Source organism: Sus scrofa, chromosome 16 (genome assembly GCF_054392235.1).
Source record: "Sus scrofa isolate SSC_HxYL_T2T_F1_AM1 chromosome 16, Sscrofa_HxYL_maternal_Yorkshire_Landrace_v2.0, whole genome shotgun sequence".
NCBI lineage: Eukaryota > Metazoa > Chordata > Mammalia > Artiodactyla > Suidae > Sus > Sus scrofa.
This window is the reverse complement of record NC_139398.1, coordinates 42,384,395-42,403,049: the sequence shown is the minus strand read 5'-3', so window position 1 is coordinate 42,403,049 and position 18,655 is coordinate 42,384,395. Positions and strand designations below refer to the sequence as shown.

Genomic DNA, 18,655 nt, shown 5'->3' with positions numbered 1-18,655 from the left:
GAGAGAAAAGGGAGTACATGGGGGCAACATAAAGATCTTCTACATGCTGCTTTCAAAAGAAATGTGCACTGTAGTAGCCACTACTGTGTTCAAACTGCAGTGGTGAATGAGTTTCAGTGAAATGACATCATCCATCACATTAAATTAATGTCTAAATTTCAAATCTCAGTGTTTTATTTTGATTTGCACATCAGTTATAAATTGAATTTTATTTTACAAATGTTAACTCAACATATGAAGAATTTATACCTAATTTTACATTTGTATGTACTCAAGGTAATGCTGGACATTTGCAATATTTTTTCCCCTTTTAAAAACATCTTAAGGAAGTTCCCTTACAATAACCAGCACATGGAAGCAACTTAAATCTCTATAGACAGAGGAATGGATAAAGAAGATGTGGTACATATATAAAATGGAATACTACTCAGCCATAAAAAAGAATGAAATAGTGCCACTTGCAGCAATATGGATGGACCTAGACATTATCATACTAAGTGAAGTCAGTAAAAGACAAACATCATATGATACCACTCATATGTGGAATCTAAAAAAAAGGATACAAATGAACTTATTTGTAGAAGAGAAACAGACTCATAGGCTTTGAAAACAAACTTACCATTACCAAAGGGGATAGATGGGGGAGGAATGGTTTGTGGATTGGGACTGGCATATGCACACTGAGGTATATGGAATGACTGGCCAACAGGGACCCACTGTACTGCCCAGGGAACTCTACCCAATATTCTGTTATAGATGGGATATTCTACATATGGGATATTCTGTACCCCATCTATATGGGAAAAGATTCAGAAAAAGACTGGATGTGTGCATATGAATAACGAATCACTTTGTTGTAGAGCAGACATAACTTTGTAAATCAACTATACTTCAATAGAACTTCAAAAATTGAAGAAAAAAATTAAACGGATCAAATTTGGGAAAAAAACAAAACAAGAGTGTTCTCCTGTGCCTCAGCAGGTTAAGGATCCAGCCTTGTCATGGTGGCGGCTCAGGTTGCTGCTGTGGTGCAGGTTCCATCCCTGGCCTGGAAACTTCCGCATGCCATGGGCATGGCAAAAACAACAACAAAACCAAAAACTTAAGTTTGATCAACGCCAATTCCATATACAGTTATAGTTGTACACAGTTTGAGAGTACTTCTATAGACTGTGATATGCTTAGCCTTTGATTGACTGATACTCTATTTGAGGCTGATTACTAGAATACCTCTGTTTTGGGTCACTCTTTTTCCTTTCAGGCCCTTTTAATGACTTCATATTTTCCCAATATCCATTTAATGCTGAAAACATATTCCAAGCCTTACTAAGGCGAAGGAGTTAGCTTGGATTAGATGAGAGGGCAGATTAGTGGGTGGGTCAAAAGTATCATCCACTCTGGTTCTCCCACTTTCTTGGTGTGTGTTCTTAGGCAAGTTGTTTAATCTCTCTGGGTCTTGGCTTCCTGATTGAGGAAATGTGGATAGTAACAGGACCTGCTTGATAAAGGTGTTGGGAGGATCAAGGGAGGTAAATATTTGTCAAGCCCTTAGAATAGTGCTTAACATATAAGCAGCCCTGCATAAGCATTTGCTTCTGCTATTGTTGTTTAGATTCTGTCTTACTGCCAGAATCACACAAGAAAAGGAATCATAGAAAAAATTTAATGAGCGTTTCTTATTTCCTGGGCAACAATAAAAGGCCTAGATTCTAAATCTTCCTTCCTAACTTGCTGTATGCTTCTGGAAAATAACCTCTTTATATTTCAATTTCCTCTTATGACTTATTGTGAGGATGAGATCAGATCTTTAAATTTTATTATATATAATTTTAGAATACAAGGGACCTTGAAGATCAGAGGCAAACCCAGTTATTTATAATTAAGGACAGAAACTAAATTAGTCTAAAATATATCAAATGTCATTTTAAAAAGTTCTAGTTTATATATCAAACTTTTCACATAACTAAAATTTATCCATAAAAGTCAATAACATTTTAAAAGTGTTAAACATTTGGATGGAAATAATGCTAAAATGTCACATATTCTACAAGGTAATTAAATAGTGAATACATAATATAGCTTTCCTTAATTTCTCAGGGTTGAGATTATACACAAATTATGTTCTCAATGTCATTAAGGGTAGGAAGCTATCTACTCCTAGACTTCCATATTTTTATAATTTTTGCCTTGTTTGGACACATGCCATTAAAAAAATTTTTTTTTTCTTATGTGGCTTGTAAAGCAGAACTCTGGACTTTTGGTGATAATCACTGTCAATATACATTTATCAACTGTAACAAATGCACCACTCTGGTGGGAGATGTTGATAATAGGGAAGCTATGTATGTGTAGGGATGGGAATATATACAAAATCTCAGAACCTTCCTCTCAATTTTGCTGTGAACTTGAAACTGCTCTAAACAAATGACGTTATTAAATTAAAAATAATTTTAAAACTGAGGGAGAAAATTGTGTGAGGGAAAAAAATCATAGGAGGCAAAAAAAAAAAAAAAAGATGTGCCAAGCCCAACTTGAATGGCTTAACATAGAAGAGAGGCTCTATGCTTAGCTCCAAGACCTGTAAAGTACTGGCTTGAAAAACAAAATCCAATTGAGGAGTTCCCATCAGGGCTCAGTGGTTAACGAATCCGATTAGGAACCATGAGGTTGCAGGTTCCATCCCTGGCCTCGCTCAGTGGGTTAAGGATCTGGTGTTGCCTTGAGCTACAGAGTAGGTCACAGACGCAGCTTGGATCCTGACTTGCTGTGGCTCTGGCATAGGCCAGCAGCTGTGGCTCTAATTACACCCCTAGCCTGGGAACCTCCACATGCTGTGGTGTGGGCCTACAAAAGACTGAAAGACCAAAAAAAAAAAAAAAAAAAAAAATCCAATTAAAAAAACTGGAAAAGTGGATCTAATCTAGTACAGTAAAATGAGAAAATTTCTCTTATGAGTCCTTGTAAAGAAAATACTGCATGATATAATGTGCTAATAAACATGTTGTTAAAATTGAATTTAATTTCATAGATGTGGAATTCTAAACATTAAGGGTTTATTTTCTAATTTCTTACGCCCATATTTGTACCCAACACTAGGGGGTTTGTAAGCATTTCTTCTTGCAAATATGATCTACACATAACTCATATTTGAGCAATGTGAAGTCAAAAAACTTAAGTCTAGAGCTTGGCAATATGTACAATTCTTGATACCCCACATGACGCTTCCTCTTTCATCTGTAACCTCGGGCAAAATGACTGCAATAATTCCCCAATTTTTAGCAAATGAAATAAAAAGTTTCCAAGTATTTTCTCTTAAAACATTGTTTAATAAAGGCTAATGTATGTTATTAAAATCCATTAAAACAAAGGTGAGCATGTGGACTATATCATTGTGGAGGGCCCAAGCCATATGTTTAAAAATAATAATAATCAGAGAGAGTTCCCACCATGGTGAAGTGGCTTCAGAATCTGACTGCAGTGGCTCAGCTCACTGCAGAGGCATGGGCTGGATCCCTGACCCAGTGAAGTGAAAGGATCTTTCTGGCTCTCAACTTCCATATGCCACGGGTATGGCCACAAAAATGAATAAATAAATAATAAAATATAACAATCTCATGATTTCTCTCAAAAGATTTACTCAGAAGTAAAATTTGCACATTCATAAAAAGAAATAACCCTTCACATATTCTCCACAAACACAAATTCTGTTTTTTTCTGTTGTTTTTTTATCGTTGCCCCTGTGGCATGTGGAAATTCCTGGGCTAGGGGTCTAACTGGAGCTGCAGCTGTTGGCCTACATCACAGCAATGTCAGATGCTTACCCCACTGAGTGAGGCCAGGGATCAAACCCTCATCCTCATAAGACACTATGTTGGGTTTTCAATCAGCTAAGCCACAATGGAAACTCCATAAATACAAATTCTTAAAGCTGGTATTTTGATAAGCCTGGGGCTTATTCAGTTTATCTTTTGACTATGGCTAATTGAAGTACTCCCCTTATTGTCAATTCAACTAGGGTCATTTTACATTTATAAAATATAAATTCACTCATTGTATTAGTCAAGGTGCAGGAAGTAAAGGGCTTATTTGCAAGAGGCATGTGTCAAGGGTGTAGGCATGGAAACTATGGATAGTGCAGTAGATCAGAGCTCCTCTGGGCCCCAAAGAACAGGCATAGAGAATGATTAACAGAGCCCAGTAAGAGAGAAAGGAGCAGGAAGCTTCTGTTGAAAGACTCAACAGTTCAAGGTGACCTCGTAGGGCAGAAACCAAGGTAATAAAAACTCCTATCTTTACACTGCTTCCTCCCCTGTTGGTCACATTAGAGACAGAAAAATAGGAACTTGGGTGACAGGTCAGCCTCCTCAGGTGGAAGACAGGGTGCTGGAGTGAGGAGAGTGGATCCAGAGGGTCAAATGCGAGGAAACTGGCCCAGTTCTAAAAGGGAGCTCTGCCAACTAAAATACTGATGCCTCTCTTAGCACCAGGATGAATGCTTTTCCAGAGGTGTTTACTTTAAAAAGCTCTATTAAATAAAAATGGGGCTGGTGTGAACAAAAGGAGAACTCAGTTCTCTTCAATAGAAATTTATTTTTCTTCACTGGAAAACTTACTTTTTCAGCTGATGTCCTAATCCAAATCTCTCTTTTGTGGAGATCTGAAAGACATCAACAGTGGGCACTGCAAAGGAAACAAAAATCAGTCTGAATGTTCAGTAGAAATTCAACCATCAGCTAGGAAATAGACTGAAGAGTAATATATATATATATATATATATATATATATTACTATGCCTATATATTACACATGTAATATATGTATACACAAACATATATATTTTATAATAGTCTACACACAATCCTACACATTGCTATTTATACTTTAGAGAGAGATTCTGGAGATCATTCTACATTAGTTTATATTATATACTAATATATAATATATGTATATATAAATGTATAATATGTACAATGATGAAGAATGATCTCCAAAAATATATATATTAAGTGTAAATAGCAATGTGTATGACCGTTTGTACACTATTCTTTAGGTAGAAGAGAGATATATTTCTATATACATATACATTTTTGAAAGAATAAAACAAAGATATAGTAAGGCATAGGAGACTCACTTTTCATTACATACCCTCTTGTGTGCTTCATATTTTCACCAGATATATGCATTTTTATAAGTTAATAACCATGATGCTTAGGAAATCAATAACGTCTGAAAAAATCACTCACCATTCACTATTCACTGGTTGAAAAGGTATTTATTGTGTTCCCGCTGATAGAGCAGCAAAACACACACTCAAACATCCCTGCCCTTATGAAGACTTAGTAAAATAAAAGGATACAGACAAAAGCCAGATAAAATGGATAGAATGCCACATGATGATAAAGCCTCTGGAAAAAAATAAGGAAGGAAATAGGGAGGGGGTTGAAGGTTATGTGGGCACAGGCTTCAACATTAGATAGCATGGCGGGGAAAAAAGAGTCCCAGCCAGAGGAAACACAGGGCACCGTCCCTGAAGAAGAAATGTGCTTCTCTCTTCTAGGTCCAGCAGGATCTGATGAGCATTGAAGCTGGAGAGGCGGGAACAAGGTATCTCGCTAGGAGATGATGTCAGAGAAGGACCATGGGCAGCATAGGGTTTTGTAAAGAGCCAAGAGGAGAAACAGGAAAATCAATCCGGAACTTCTTATAGCAACTGAGGCAAGAGTATGGTGGCTTGGATTAGAGGAGACGGTGAACATTTGGAGTCACACTCTCTGGGAGAGCTGACAGGTTTTGCTCATGGACTGAATTTGAAGCCTCAGAAAGGATGAAGGAAAGGATTTTGGCTTAAGCAACCAGAAGGATGAAACCTACCAATTCCTAGTATGTGAAGACGTACAGGAGAATCTGGTTTGGAGTGGTGGGGAAGATTGGCAACTCAACTCTGGATATTGTTGATTTGAGATGTTTGTCTGTCACTTGAGTGGAAAAGTTAAGTAGTTCCTGAATAGAGAATCTTGCACTCAGGCATTCAGATGGGAGGAATGTGCCAAAGACATAAATTTGGAAGAGCCAGAATATGTATGTATTTAAAGGCATCAGGCTGAATAAGAAACTACAAGTGAGGGTAGACAGTGGAGAGAAGGCTAAGGATTCAGCCTGTGCCCTCCAGCATCTAGAGGCTCAGCAAAGGCCAAAGAGGAATGGCTAGGAGGACGGAGGCTTCCAGAATGCTGCTGATCTGGTCACATAGTCACAAAAGTTTTCCAAGGAGAGGGTAAACAACTGTTATCAAATGCTGCTAAGTTAATTATGATGAGGACACAAAATTGATCATGGGGTCATTAAGCAATATTCAAGTCACTGGTGACATTGATAAGAGCAGTGTTTGTGAAATGATGCATCTAAAACATGACTACAGCATATTCAAGGAGAAAAAAAGAGGAAAGAAAATGAAGTAAGCTGATAAAGACAACTCTAAGGAAGAAATTTAACAGTCACAGGAAGCAGAGCGTTAGGGACTGAGAAGAGCCATCTGAGGTCTAAGGGTGTTTATTTTAAAGATGAGAGAAGTATTTGTTTTCTATTGGGAATCTTTTAGAAGAGACTTGAACAGTACCAGAAGGCAAGGGAGAATTGCTGGAAGGGTGTCTTCATTAGGTGAAAGGAGGTGGAAGCTGGTGTGTAAACGAAAGATGACATTGTACAGGAGCATAGGCAGCACCATTCATACTAACAGCTGGGATAACAGATGACTAGGGAAAAAACCATCTGGTTAATAGGACATTCTCAGGCCATACATGCTCCACATAGTAAACCAGGGTAGTCACCCCCATCGCCTCACTCCCTGTCTTGGCCATTAGTCTGGGATACAAACAGTCCAAATTTAAAAACATTAGTACAACCAAATTTCCCACAGGGTTCATTTTTGGGGGGTAATAGAATGAGAAAGATATACTAATGAAATATTCTCATATTTTAAAAAAGGTGAAAGTTATTCAGTTTTTCCTTGTCACTCACAATCTAGGTTGGGAAGGCAGTAGTGAAGATTGCTCAAGATATGTGGGCATTATCTCAACACTCTGACCATGTATTTTGATACCCATGTAGAGGTAGCGATAATAAGATGATCTGCACAGGAAAACATTTTTAATAATGTTAGCTGTTTATCACTTCAAACTAAAAGCAGCCCTGTCCTTAAGATCAGAAACTAGATTTATATGCCAGCAATTCTGGAAACAAAGATATAGTATCAAAAGAATCATAACAATTGTGTCTTTTTATTTAAAGTATATTTCTCCATGTACAATGAAAATAATCTTTAACTTCAAAGTGGATAAGGAGGTGTATTTCTTCAATTCTTATCATTCCTGTTCACTCATAGATATACTGTCGGATTAGGCCTAGCCAATGTTATAGTTCAAATAAGTATTACTCACACATTCCCTAAACCTAGGAATAAATGCTTTTCAAAAAGAACTGTTAACTAGGTCAGTTTAAACCTTGGATTAGTCATACACTTTTTGCAAGTTCATTTTACTATAGATAATGATATTGTCAAACACATACTGCAAAACTGTCTTCAAGAAATACTTTCTCATCTTTTTATTTGTTTGCAATAATAAAAATCATAAACTAGGACAAAACCTAATTATTTTTTTCTGGAATAATAAATTATATATCCCTTTTTAGAATCACTGTCTCTAGTCTGATCATATATTTTGCATTATTGCCCATTTTAAATCATATTTTCCTTTAAATTTCTCTTAGGAAAAAAATAACCTTTGGGGAAATTTACTAGCAAGATGGCAAAGTGAGTAAATCATCTTGGACAAGCCTCATCATGATCAGCGCATTTTAGAAATAGGAGAAAACCAGTAAAAGGACCAGAAACTTGGAATAATGCCATCCTCATGTAAGAGAAATTCAAGCGAATTTTGCTACAGATGGAACAGATGGAAGTAATCTTAAGGGGCCCTAAAGGGTTGACTCAAAACTCCCCATTCTATGAAAGATAAGAAGGCTAGAGGCAGACTACTGCAAACACATCTCAGAATAAAGGGCAGATGAACCAAGAAGCAGAGGGTGCCCCACGGCAGTTCTGTACAGGAATGGACCAACTGGCAGAGCTTCCTCCTGAAGCACACGCTGACGTCATTCTTGTCCTGGGCCCACCAATGTATGTCAAGTTCTCCTAGAAGCAGCTCCCAAGTGAAGACTGTATGGCAAGTACTTTGCTACAGGATTGCTCTCAGGAGATGGGAGGAGGGGGAAAAACAGGAAAGGGGAAAGGGTACAAATTGGGTCCAGACCCAACTTCAGCCTGGTCCTGTGGGTAACTGTGGACCATAATTTGCACAACAAAGTCTGTCCAGACTTGAGGCAGAGTAGCCGAGCCACTATGCTGCCCATCAGTCACACCAAAGGGGTAGTAGGATGGGGGTGAGGTCCTCTCAAGTTCTGAACTGCTCTCCCCAGGAAAGACAAAGCCCTAAGATGTCACACACATTTAAGCTCTAAAGTCCCAGGGTGAGCTGTTAGCACCAACAGAGTTCGTGGCCCACCCCCTCCAGCTGCTAGATCTTAGAATTAACGTATCTAGAGTACATTACTAAGTGTGGAATCCTCTTTCTTTACTCTTCTTAATGGAAGAAATTATACACAAAGCATACAACTTTCTGAAAGAACTGCATTTCAACACTGCTTGAATTCTGAGGAAAACAAAACTCCAGCTATAGAAATAGTTATGTCTTGAGTGATTATTGATTATGTTCAAAGTAAAATTCGAAATGATGCTGCATAAAGAAAATGAAAGCATTGTTGGAGTTCCCGTCGTGGCTCAGCAGAAACGAATCTGACCAGCATCCATGAGGATGCAGGTTTGATCCCTGGCCTTGCTCAGTGGGTTAAGCATCCAGCATTGTCTTGAGCTGTGGTGTAGGTGGCATACATGGTTCAGATCTGATGTTGTTGTAGGCCAGGGGCAACAGCTCCAATTTGACCCCTAGCCTGGGAATCTTCATATGCTGCAGGTGCGGCTCTAAAAAGACAAAAAAAAAAAAAAAAAAAAAAAGCATTGCTAATAAAGAGGGAGAAACAGGGTATCAGTAGTGACTGAAGTCAAACTAAAAAATAGGAAGGGAGCCAGTTCTCTGCTGGCTCAGCAGGTTAAGGATCAGGCATTGTCACTGCTGTGGCTCTGGTTACAGCTGTGGCGCAGGTTCATCCCTGGCATAGGAATTTCTGCATGCTGTGGGTATGGACAAAAACAAACCAACCAAACAAAAAACCCACCAAAAAAGTAGAAGGGGGACAATAAATAAAAATTAAATTATGAAAAAAATCCACTTAATGGAGTATAAAACAAATGGAAAAAAACACATAAAATCCTCAGAGGTGAAGAAAACAACCTAAATGTCCAGCGACAGATGAATGGATTAAGAAGATATGGTGCATATATACAATGGAATACTCTTAGCCATAAAAAAGAAAAAAAAATAATGCCATTTGCAGCAACATGGATGCAAATAGAGATTTCCATACCAAGTAAAGCAAGTCAGAGAAAGACAAATACTGTATCACTTATATATAGAATCTAAAACATGGCACAGATGATCCTATCTACAAAATAGAAACAGGTCAAGGACATGGAGAGCAGATTTGTGGTTGCCAGGGCAGGGGGTTGGGGAAGAAGGAGGGAGTGGAATGGACAGGGAGTTTGGGGTTGGTGGATGCAAACTGTAACCCATTTGGAATGGATAGGCAAAGTACAGCTACTGTACAGCACAGGGGAACCGTGTGTGATTGGGTCGCTTTACTATACAACAGAAACTGAAGAAATATTATAAATCAACTACAATAAAAAATTATTAGAGGTGAATTAAAATATAAGCATACGAATCAAAAAATGGGTATGTGATATGCATAACTGAACCACTTTGCTGTATAGCAAATGTTATCACAACATTGTAAATCAACTATAATTCAATAAAATGTAAAAAACTAAATTGAAAATAAGATAAGCTCATAACATCCAATAAATAAATATATAAAAGGTAATATCAAGGAGAAAGAGAAAAAAATCTCAAGCACATATAACAAAACACAAACAAAACTGAGATAGATTGCTTACAAATGAACCACTTCAGACACAAGCTAGCAGAAGTTTCTAAAGCATTTTTGTCTTTTTGAGGGGAACTATTATGACCCTGTATATTTATACTTGGTCAAGTTTGCCTCATTCGCAAAATGAAGAGTCATTCACAGGTATGAAAAATGAAGCATAACCCTCATGTTTCCTTGGTTTACAAACTAGTAAATACATAAATCAGCTAACAGAGATGAAAAGAGAAGAAATATATAGATGAGTTGTGATACTAAATAAATGGTATTGAACAATAAAATCAACTAAACATGAATACTTGTTCAAATATTTATAAAACCATGCAAATGTGACAAATCTTTAAAGAGATATTGTGAAGGAACACCTTTGCCTAAAACTCAAGATCACATAAACACACGAGTAACAGTGGTAAGATTACGTAAAAGCATGGCCCATTTCAATCTCACACAGATGAAACTGGAGTAGAGATGAAATGACCTAATTTTGTTCCTAATCCCATTAATTAAAATAAAAGTTCAGACATGGGGGCCTCTCTTTCTTTCAACCACCATCAGAATAAAATAGAATAAGTACATTTTTGATCATGGAAGAGAGAAAAATATTAGTGATACAGCAGAATACAAAGGGAAGCAGCAAAAACACATATATCTATAGGCTGGGATATTGTGCAGATATCACAAATCATTCTGTTTTAGAATATTTAATGCCTAGAGGACAGACTCAGGACATAACCTTAAGGTGCATAGCTATTTATATAATTCACCGTCAATTTTATGAAAACAGACCACGTGTGTGGGAGAACAGAAATAACACCGAAGTATTCACAGGCTTCTCAGTAGAGAAGGATTATGAGGAGTCAGTTTTCTTTTTTATTACACTTCTATATATTTTAAATAATTAAAATTAAAATACGTAACATCTATTTGTCTTTGCCTAGCATTAAACCACATCAGTTACTATATGTTACCATATGTTGAGTATTTAAGAATACATTATACAGAAATAAAAGAGCAGTGATTCAATAGAAACATTTTCAAAAGGAGAGACTTTCCTATATATTTCACAAACTTGAAAAGACAGATATTTTTCTTAAGAGAAAACTAACAGGAGATGTAAGTGCCTTGATATGTCTAAAGAAAAATGTGCAGGGACCACAGTAACGTGCATAGCAGGTTAAAAATGGCCACAATTTCAAGGGGTGCGATCTATGTCTCCAACTTGATTTGGGGTGGGTTCTATTTTGATCACCAGAATACAGTGGAAGATTCATTGAGACTTCTTCCGCACCCTGTCTCCTGGAACACTTGCTTCTGGATCCTAGTCACCATGCTACAAGAAGCCCAAACTACACGAACAAGCCATGTACAAGGAGACACTCTAATCAATAGTTCCAGCTGAGCTCTGAAACGACACCTATATCAAGTACTAGCCATCTGAAGTCCAACTGTGTTGAGCATCCAACCTAGTGACATAAATCGCACCTACCACCTGACTGCGAAGGCATGGGAGATCCCAAGAAGGAACTGCCCAGTTGAGCCCCCGAAACAATGAGAGAGATTAAGTTGTTTTAAGACACTGCATTTTGAAGTGGTTTGTTCTGCAGCAGTAGATGACTGCAACATGGGTAAATACAGTTAGATTCAGTAATTCTTGGCAAGATTAATATCAGGGTCCTTTGTTATAAACAATTATCCCTTGAGATGCAGCAAAATCCTCCCTTCAGGTATTGAAAAAAAACCATTATTGCAATCTCCATTTTAAAAACAGAAATATGTTATACTTAGTTAAATTCATTAGTAATCAAAGGTGAGAAAAGTAAACATTAAAATTAAATCTCAGATTCAGAGACACAAATAATTAAACCTAAGGGCAACTCAAAGTATACTTACTGAGCTTCTTTCTACTCTATGCAAAATTCTTTTTTTTAGGTTTTACTGTGTTTGTTTCACAGCAACATGTCAACTTCCGAAATCTCTCCAACAATATGTTGTTAGATGCTTCTGCTTCCGTTAAGTTATACTGGCAATTAAGCATCTTTGTTAGGAAGCAACTATATTTAAATATTGTCAAGATAGCTGCAGTTATGTTCAGAAATGCCACATGAACAGTCATTTTGTTTAATGGGCAATGCACAGATAATTAATATTCAAAATAACAGAGAAATAAAACTAACCTGGGCCATTTAAATACTGTGTAAGTGAACAGTGTAGTCGGACAATTATAGGTTCTGTTCGAATCACTTCCCATGCCACAGCAATCTCCTCCTGTGCAAATATTTGAAAGATGAATTAGTCGTCTTTTAGAGTTCTTGATTTTTTTCCCAAAGTGAAAAAAAAAAGCACAATTTTAAAACTTATTTTGAAGAAATGATCTCAAAATCTATTGGCTTGTGAAAAGAAAGCCAAAGTACTCTTAATTTTTGCCTTCCTCATCTGAGAATTAATGTAAAACTTAAGAAATAATAACATACTATACCACAAGCCCATGCCTTTCAGAATATATTAAAAGAACCGATGCAAAAAATATATATGTATTATAATACAGAATGTAATATGCACACACCTATACATACATATACACATATATATATAAAAATCTCTGCTTTTCCTCCTTCTTCTTTTTGTCTTTTTGTCTTTTGAGGGCTGCACCTGTGACATATGGAGGTTCCCAGGCTAGGGGTCTAATCAGAGTTGTTGCCGCGGGCCTATGCCATAGCCACAGCAACGCCAGATCTGAGCCGTGTCTGCGACCTATACCACAGCTCATGGCAGCATTGAATCCTTAACCCACTGAGCAAGGCCAGGGATCGAACCTGCAACCTCATGGTTCCTAGTCAGATTCATTTCCACTGAGCCATAACAGGAACTCCAAATCTCTGCTTTTTTGACCAGTCATAGCATTTCTTCATAAATGACATAAACAAAGCCATTATGTTACTATGTTACTAACAGTCTTATGAGAGAAACTAAAATTAAATTAAATTTCTTCCAAGAATAAAAGTGTGTTTTTTATCTGTACCAATCATATTGCATAAATTGATACTTACATCAAGAAAGCTAACATCAATATGCAGATCAATATCTACATCATCAATGGCTCCATATTCCCTGAAAGCAAAGATTAACATCAATTTTTTGTTTTCTTTAAAGAGACTGTCCTAGGTTACTTTAAATGAAAATGTAATCATGAATTCTCATCCCTGATTTCCACAGATAGCTCAGAAATGACTGCGGACATGAATTAACTAAGTCAGTTTAGCTGGACTGTGGTCTTGTGACCTCTTTATTCCATATAGACATCTTTCCATCTTTTAGTACATGCATATGCATATATATATTCAAGAGTTATTTCATTCATAGTTTCAAACTTCCCTGGTTCTCTGTGACAAATTAAACAATTTTCTCATATGACTTCTTGGTTTTCACTGTGTTCTCTGAAGATGAAGAGCTGCCTCTAAGGGCAAGAAAGGAGTTTCTGACACGAGGAATGGGTGGAGCGATAACTGAATGCCACAATAATGTGCCCATAAATTTTCCTGCCACGTTAGACATCAGCGGTTCTGAAACCCATCCAGGTGCTCTGCCATTTCAATGTCACTATGTTTTGATAGGCAACTCTAAGCATCTGATGTATCAAAATTAAAACAAGTTACAACAGTATATTCCACACAAACCAGCCTTTTTTTTCAGTTAACGAAAGATGATAAAAAGAGTAGTTTTTGTATTCTCCATACACACACATCTCCATTTTTGATATTTTTATAAAATTCTGAAGTCACAAATGTGAATCATAGTGAAGGAGAAAACGACAGAGATAACAGAAATTATAAAAGTTATTGGCCAATATTTACTGTGCACTTAAGTGCCAGAAATTGTTCTAAGGACTTTACATTCATGCAGTTGCTCTGTAGGTACTACTATCATTTCCAACATAAATGTCCATTAACTCAGGCTCAGAATAATAAAGCAATTCACTCATCACCACTCTGTAGCAGACCTGGGATTTGAACACATGTATCCTACTTATGTATGCATGGGCTTAGTTGACTCGATATTCAATAAACTATCACTCTGTGCTGGAAACCAGGTCAGACACTAATGGATGATCTCATTAGGTCCTGGTCATAGTCTTCTGATAGGGATACTATAATTATCTTCATTTGCAAATGAGGAAACTAAGGTTTAGGAAAGTGAAACAAGCTTTTCACAAAAGTCAGATAAGAAGACAGTGGCAAGTTAGGCACCGAATTCATGTCCAGCTTCAAAACTGGAAAGTACAGTTTCAGGTACATAGCAAGGATTCAATGAAAATTTCTGTGTATGATATATTCATGTAATGCCGATATAGTACAACACTATGGCACTTTTATAGGGTCAGAGAAGGCATTTTTAATGATGAAGTGGTTTTATGTAATTTGACGAACAAAGGAATCTAGGCGGTCCTTTGGCTTTTGGATATCTATGACCAAAAATTGCAGCATATTAGAAAATGATAACTTAGCCTCTATGCTTTATTGACTCTCTCCTTCACTGAGTACATTTTCGTTATTTATGAAATGACACTTATATGCATTTCTTTTTTCATGGTCACATTTTTAAAGGTTACACAAAGAAGAAAAGGGATAAAATTATTCACATAGGAATTAATTCTTTAATTGCATGCATCAAAACATCTGCACTATTCATAAAGGATAAAGACCTTTATATCCTTATGCAAATTTAGACATGATATGCAAATTTAGATTAAAAAATATGCCAAATTAGCTAAGGAATTACACAGAAACTAAGACAAGAATATGGACCAAGCATATAAACCCTTTCTTTTATGCCTCTAGTTAAGGACTCAGAAAACTTTTTCTGGGAGTTCCCGTTGTGGCTCAGTGGTTAATGAGTCCGACTAGGAACCACAAGGTTTCGGGTTTGATCCCTGGCTCGCTCAGTGGGTTAAGGATTTGGCTTGGCCGTGAACTGTGGTGTATAGGTCGCACTGAGGCTCAGATCCCGTGTTGCTGTGGCTGTGGTGTAGGCCAACAGCTACAGCTCTGATTAGACCCCTAGCCTGGGAACCTCCATATGCCACAGGAACGGCCCTTCAGGCAAAAAGACAAAAAAAAAAAAAGAAAGAAAACTTTTTCTGAAAAGGTCAAAACAAAATATTTTAGGTTTTCAGGCCACACAGTCTCTGAGCATACTTCCCTTCGTTTTGGCTTTTTTTCTTTACAACCCTTTAAGAAAACAAACACCATTTGTTGCTCATGAGCTGTTCAAAACACGCCCCATGGCCTAATGGTCATAATTTGCTGATCTTAGCACGAGCAAATTACTCATAACATAAAAAGTCAAATATCTACAGTCATTAAATGCAATGATGAGGACAGATCACTATCGATGTTCAAAAGACATTTTAGTGAGATAAAGAGGCCTCTACTATAAGCATTCCCAAGAAAATCATAACAAACATGTGCAAAGCAGAAATTAGGGGGGAAAATCATATTGAATAGTAAGGAAATACTCCAACTATGTCATACTAATATAACTTTAAAGAATAACCATTACTAAAAACATTGATATAAAAATATTTAGTTTCCTGAGGGGAACATTTCAAATACACTATTTACCGAGGAAGCAGATTACCAAAACACTATGGAAACTAAAATACACTTTAAAAATAAAATGGAAATAGGGAAACCCCAAAGGCAGAAAGAGTACTTATATATCAATTATAGATTGTGGATAAGATTTACATATTTTCTAAAAGATAGCTACTTTTTCTGATTATGGTGGTAATACAGACTCATATGATATGAGAAAGAGAAAAAAAAAACAGACAATAAATAACCACTCAGAGACAATTCTTTTTATGTATATCTCACTCCAATCTCTTTCATATGTTAATATATTACATAATATATATAATTATTACTAAGAATAATAAAGTATGTAAAGATTTTTATTCTGCTCTTTTACTTTTTCTATAATGAGCACTTTTTTATATCATGAAACATTTTTAAAAACCATAAATTTATTTATTTATGTATTTTGTCTTTTGTAGGGCCACACCCGTGGCATACGGAGGTTCCCAGGTTAGGGGTCTAATCGGAGCTGTAGCTGTCGGCCTATGCCAGAGCCACAGCAATGCCAGATCCAAGCCTCTTCTGCGACCTACACCACAGCTCACAGCAGCGCCAGATCCTTAACCCACTGAGCAAGGCCAGGGATCGAACCCGCAACCTTACGGTTCCTAGTCAGATTCGTTAATCATTGACTCCCGACTGTGACTCCCCTAAAAACCATAAATTTAAATGTCTGTATTTATATAAATGAAATTATATAGTACAATATTAGGTTGTTTTCGACTTTGTTTTACAGTCCAAATATTGATAAACAGCCCTCTGGATAAAAATCTAAGGGCAGCTGTCTTCTCAGAGAATATTTTCTAGAGTTACTGAGTGAAATAAATGGTATAACTTTATTTGGGAGTCTTGACGTATACGGCTGAGTTATTATTTTAAAAGGTTAAAACAACTTATGATCATGCCAGTTAGAGTCTCACATGACCATTTCCCACATCCTCATCATCACCAGGCATTCTTTTCCTCCCACTTTTGTCAATTTCAGAGGGGAGAAAGTAATAAACTTTGGATTTATTTATGACAGGAAGACTTAAGTACATTATGAGGCAGAGAGAAAGGAATCAGAGATAACAAAATTCAGCATAAACCTTACACACCACTCTTTGCTTCATCAGTAGATTTTTGGATCACTTCAACCGAATTGATCATAAAGTTATGATCAGAATGTGACATATGTTCTTTATCAAACCCCTAATACGTGAACTTTAAAGTATTCTTTATATGATCTCTTCAACACTCTCTTGGTGAAAAGTTACTCTCTTCCCATTGTCTAATATTACCTATTTCTTTCAAAAGAAAAAGGGAACTAAAGGGTTACAAGTGCTCTTCTTTACCACAGCAGAGCACTGAATACAGAATTCTAAAGATGCATTAAAGGTTTGCAATTAACTGGCTTCTGCAGGTGTAGATCTGTAAATAGTCACACTTTTTGTTTTTATGCCACACTTCAAAGAACCCACAACAACACTGTGTATGTGCAAACCAATTTCCGTTGTGATGCCCTTTTTATATAATGCCAGTAATTTCACGTTTCCCACTGCGAGATTACAAAGCTTGATTACAGTTTGTCCAGATGCAGCGACCCAGTCATCAGGATTGCTTCTATATCTGAATAACTTTCAGTAGCCCTGGATCTCATGAATAGCAAATGCAGAATCAAGGCGAATGCCTGAAATATGAATGCAACTTGAAATGTGAAGCTCGATATCTGATTGTGTTCTGAATGCTGTATTGGGTTTATAATAACACAAAATAATTCTGTGTACTGCCTATATTTATTCACTGTGAAAAAAATCACATCAAATTGAACTTGAATACGTTTTTAAGATAAGGGGAACTACACAGAAATGATTTGATGCAGTCGTTTCACTCTGAGACTGAGGGTTTGAGAAGAACCGCTCCACAAATTTCTTTCTAGATATATGAGTTAGTCTTTGAACTGACATATCTTGAAATCCAGCCATTTGATGCTGAATATTTACATATTTAAGAACATATGTATGAAATACTTTTTTTCTATGAATATGTATTTTTGAGTGTACAATGTCTTAAGAATTCTTGGTGATTCATTCTCTTTTCTAATGAAATGAATCATGACAACATCCTCATTAATGAGACACCACATAACATACTTGCAACATATTAAATGTCAGAACATCTATGTCAGTCCTCCCTTCTCTAGAAAACCATAGATTACTCATTATACTGCAGTGATATTTCATAATACTACCTGATCAAAATTAGCAGTGACTGTGCTGGTTATAAACATATATTTTAGATATATATAGCCTTTCCTTATTAATTATCAATAAAATGATATTTATATACATGAAATTCTACCACAAATTCTTGGGAAATAAACCACTATTGCAGAGTTCCTATGGTGGCTCAGTGGAAACAAATCCAACTAGTATTCATGAGGATGCAGGCTTGATACCTGGCCCCATTCGGTGGGTTAAGATCCAGTGCTGCAGTGAGCTGTGGTGTCTCAGATGCGGCTTGGATCCCGAGTGGCTGTGGCTGTGGTGCAGGCTGGCAGCTGTAGCTCCAAATTGATCCCTAGCCTGGGAACTTCCATATGTTGTGGGTGTGGCACTAAAAAGCTAAAATAAATAAATAAATACATAAATAATAAATCACTATTGCTATTTAGTTACTTCTGCTTCAAACAATTGGCCAGTTACATTTTGAGAAGAAATATACTTTGTGAAGAAACATATGTACCTCTCCTCTGACATCTGAAACTCAACAGTTTGCATGTCTACCTCTACATGCCTCCTTAGTGTGTATTTCATGCTCAGTGTGGGAGAGATGTTCGTGAAAGGGCCAAGAAACAGGCCAACTCAGGAGTCAGGAAGAAATCCTGGCACATGAAAGTATTTGCCAGACTATATCACAGTAGC

At 36.8% G+C, this 18,655-nt stretch overlaps 1 protein-coding gene across 2 annotated transcripts in view; it reads right to left on the bottom strand.

Annotated features, from left to right (window-relative positions):
- Nucleotides 1-18,655, bottom strand: part of PARP8 (poly(ADP-ribose) polymerase family member 8) — a 180,546-nt gene that overhangs the window by 54,861 nt on the left and 107,030 nt on the right. For both annotated transcript variants that reach the window (XM_003133932.6, XM_085002221.1), the window contains 3 exons: nt 13,167-13,227; nt 12,294-12,384; nt 4,614-4,680 (listed from right to left, as the gene is read on the bottom strand). In XM_003133932.6, the coding sequence (XP_003133980.2) occupies nt 4,614-4,680; nt 12,294-12,384; nt 13,167-13,227 (219 nt within the window). The remainder of the gene's footprint in view (nt 1-4,613; nt 4,681-12,293; nt 12,385-13,166; nt 13,228-18,655) is intronic.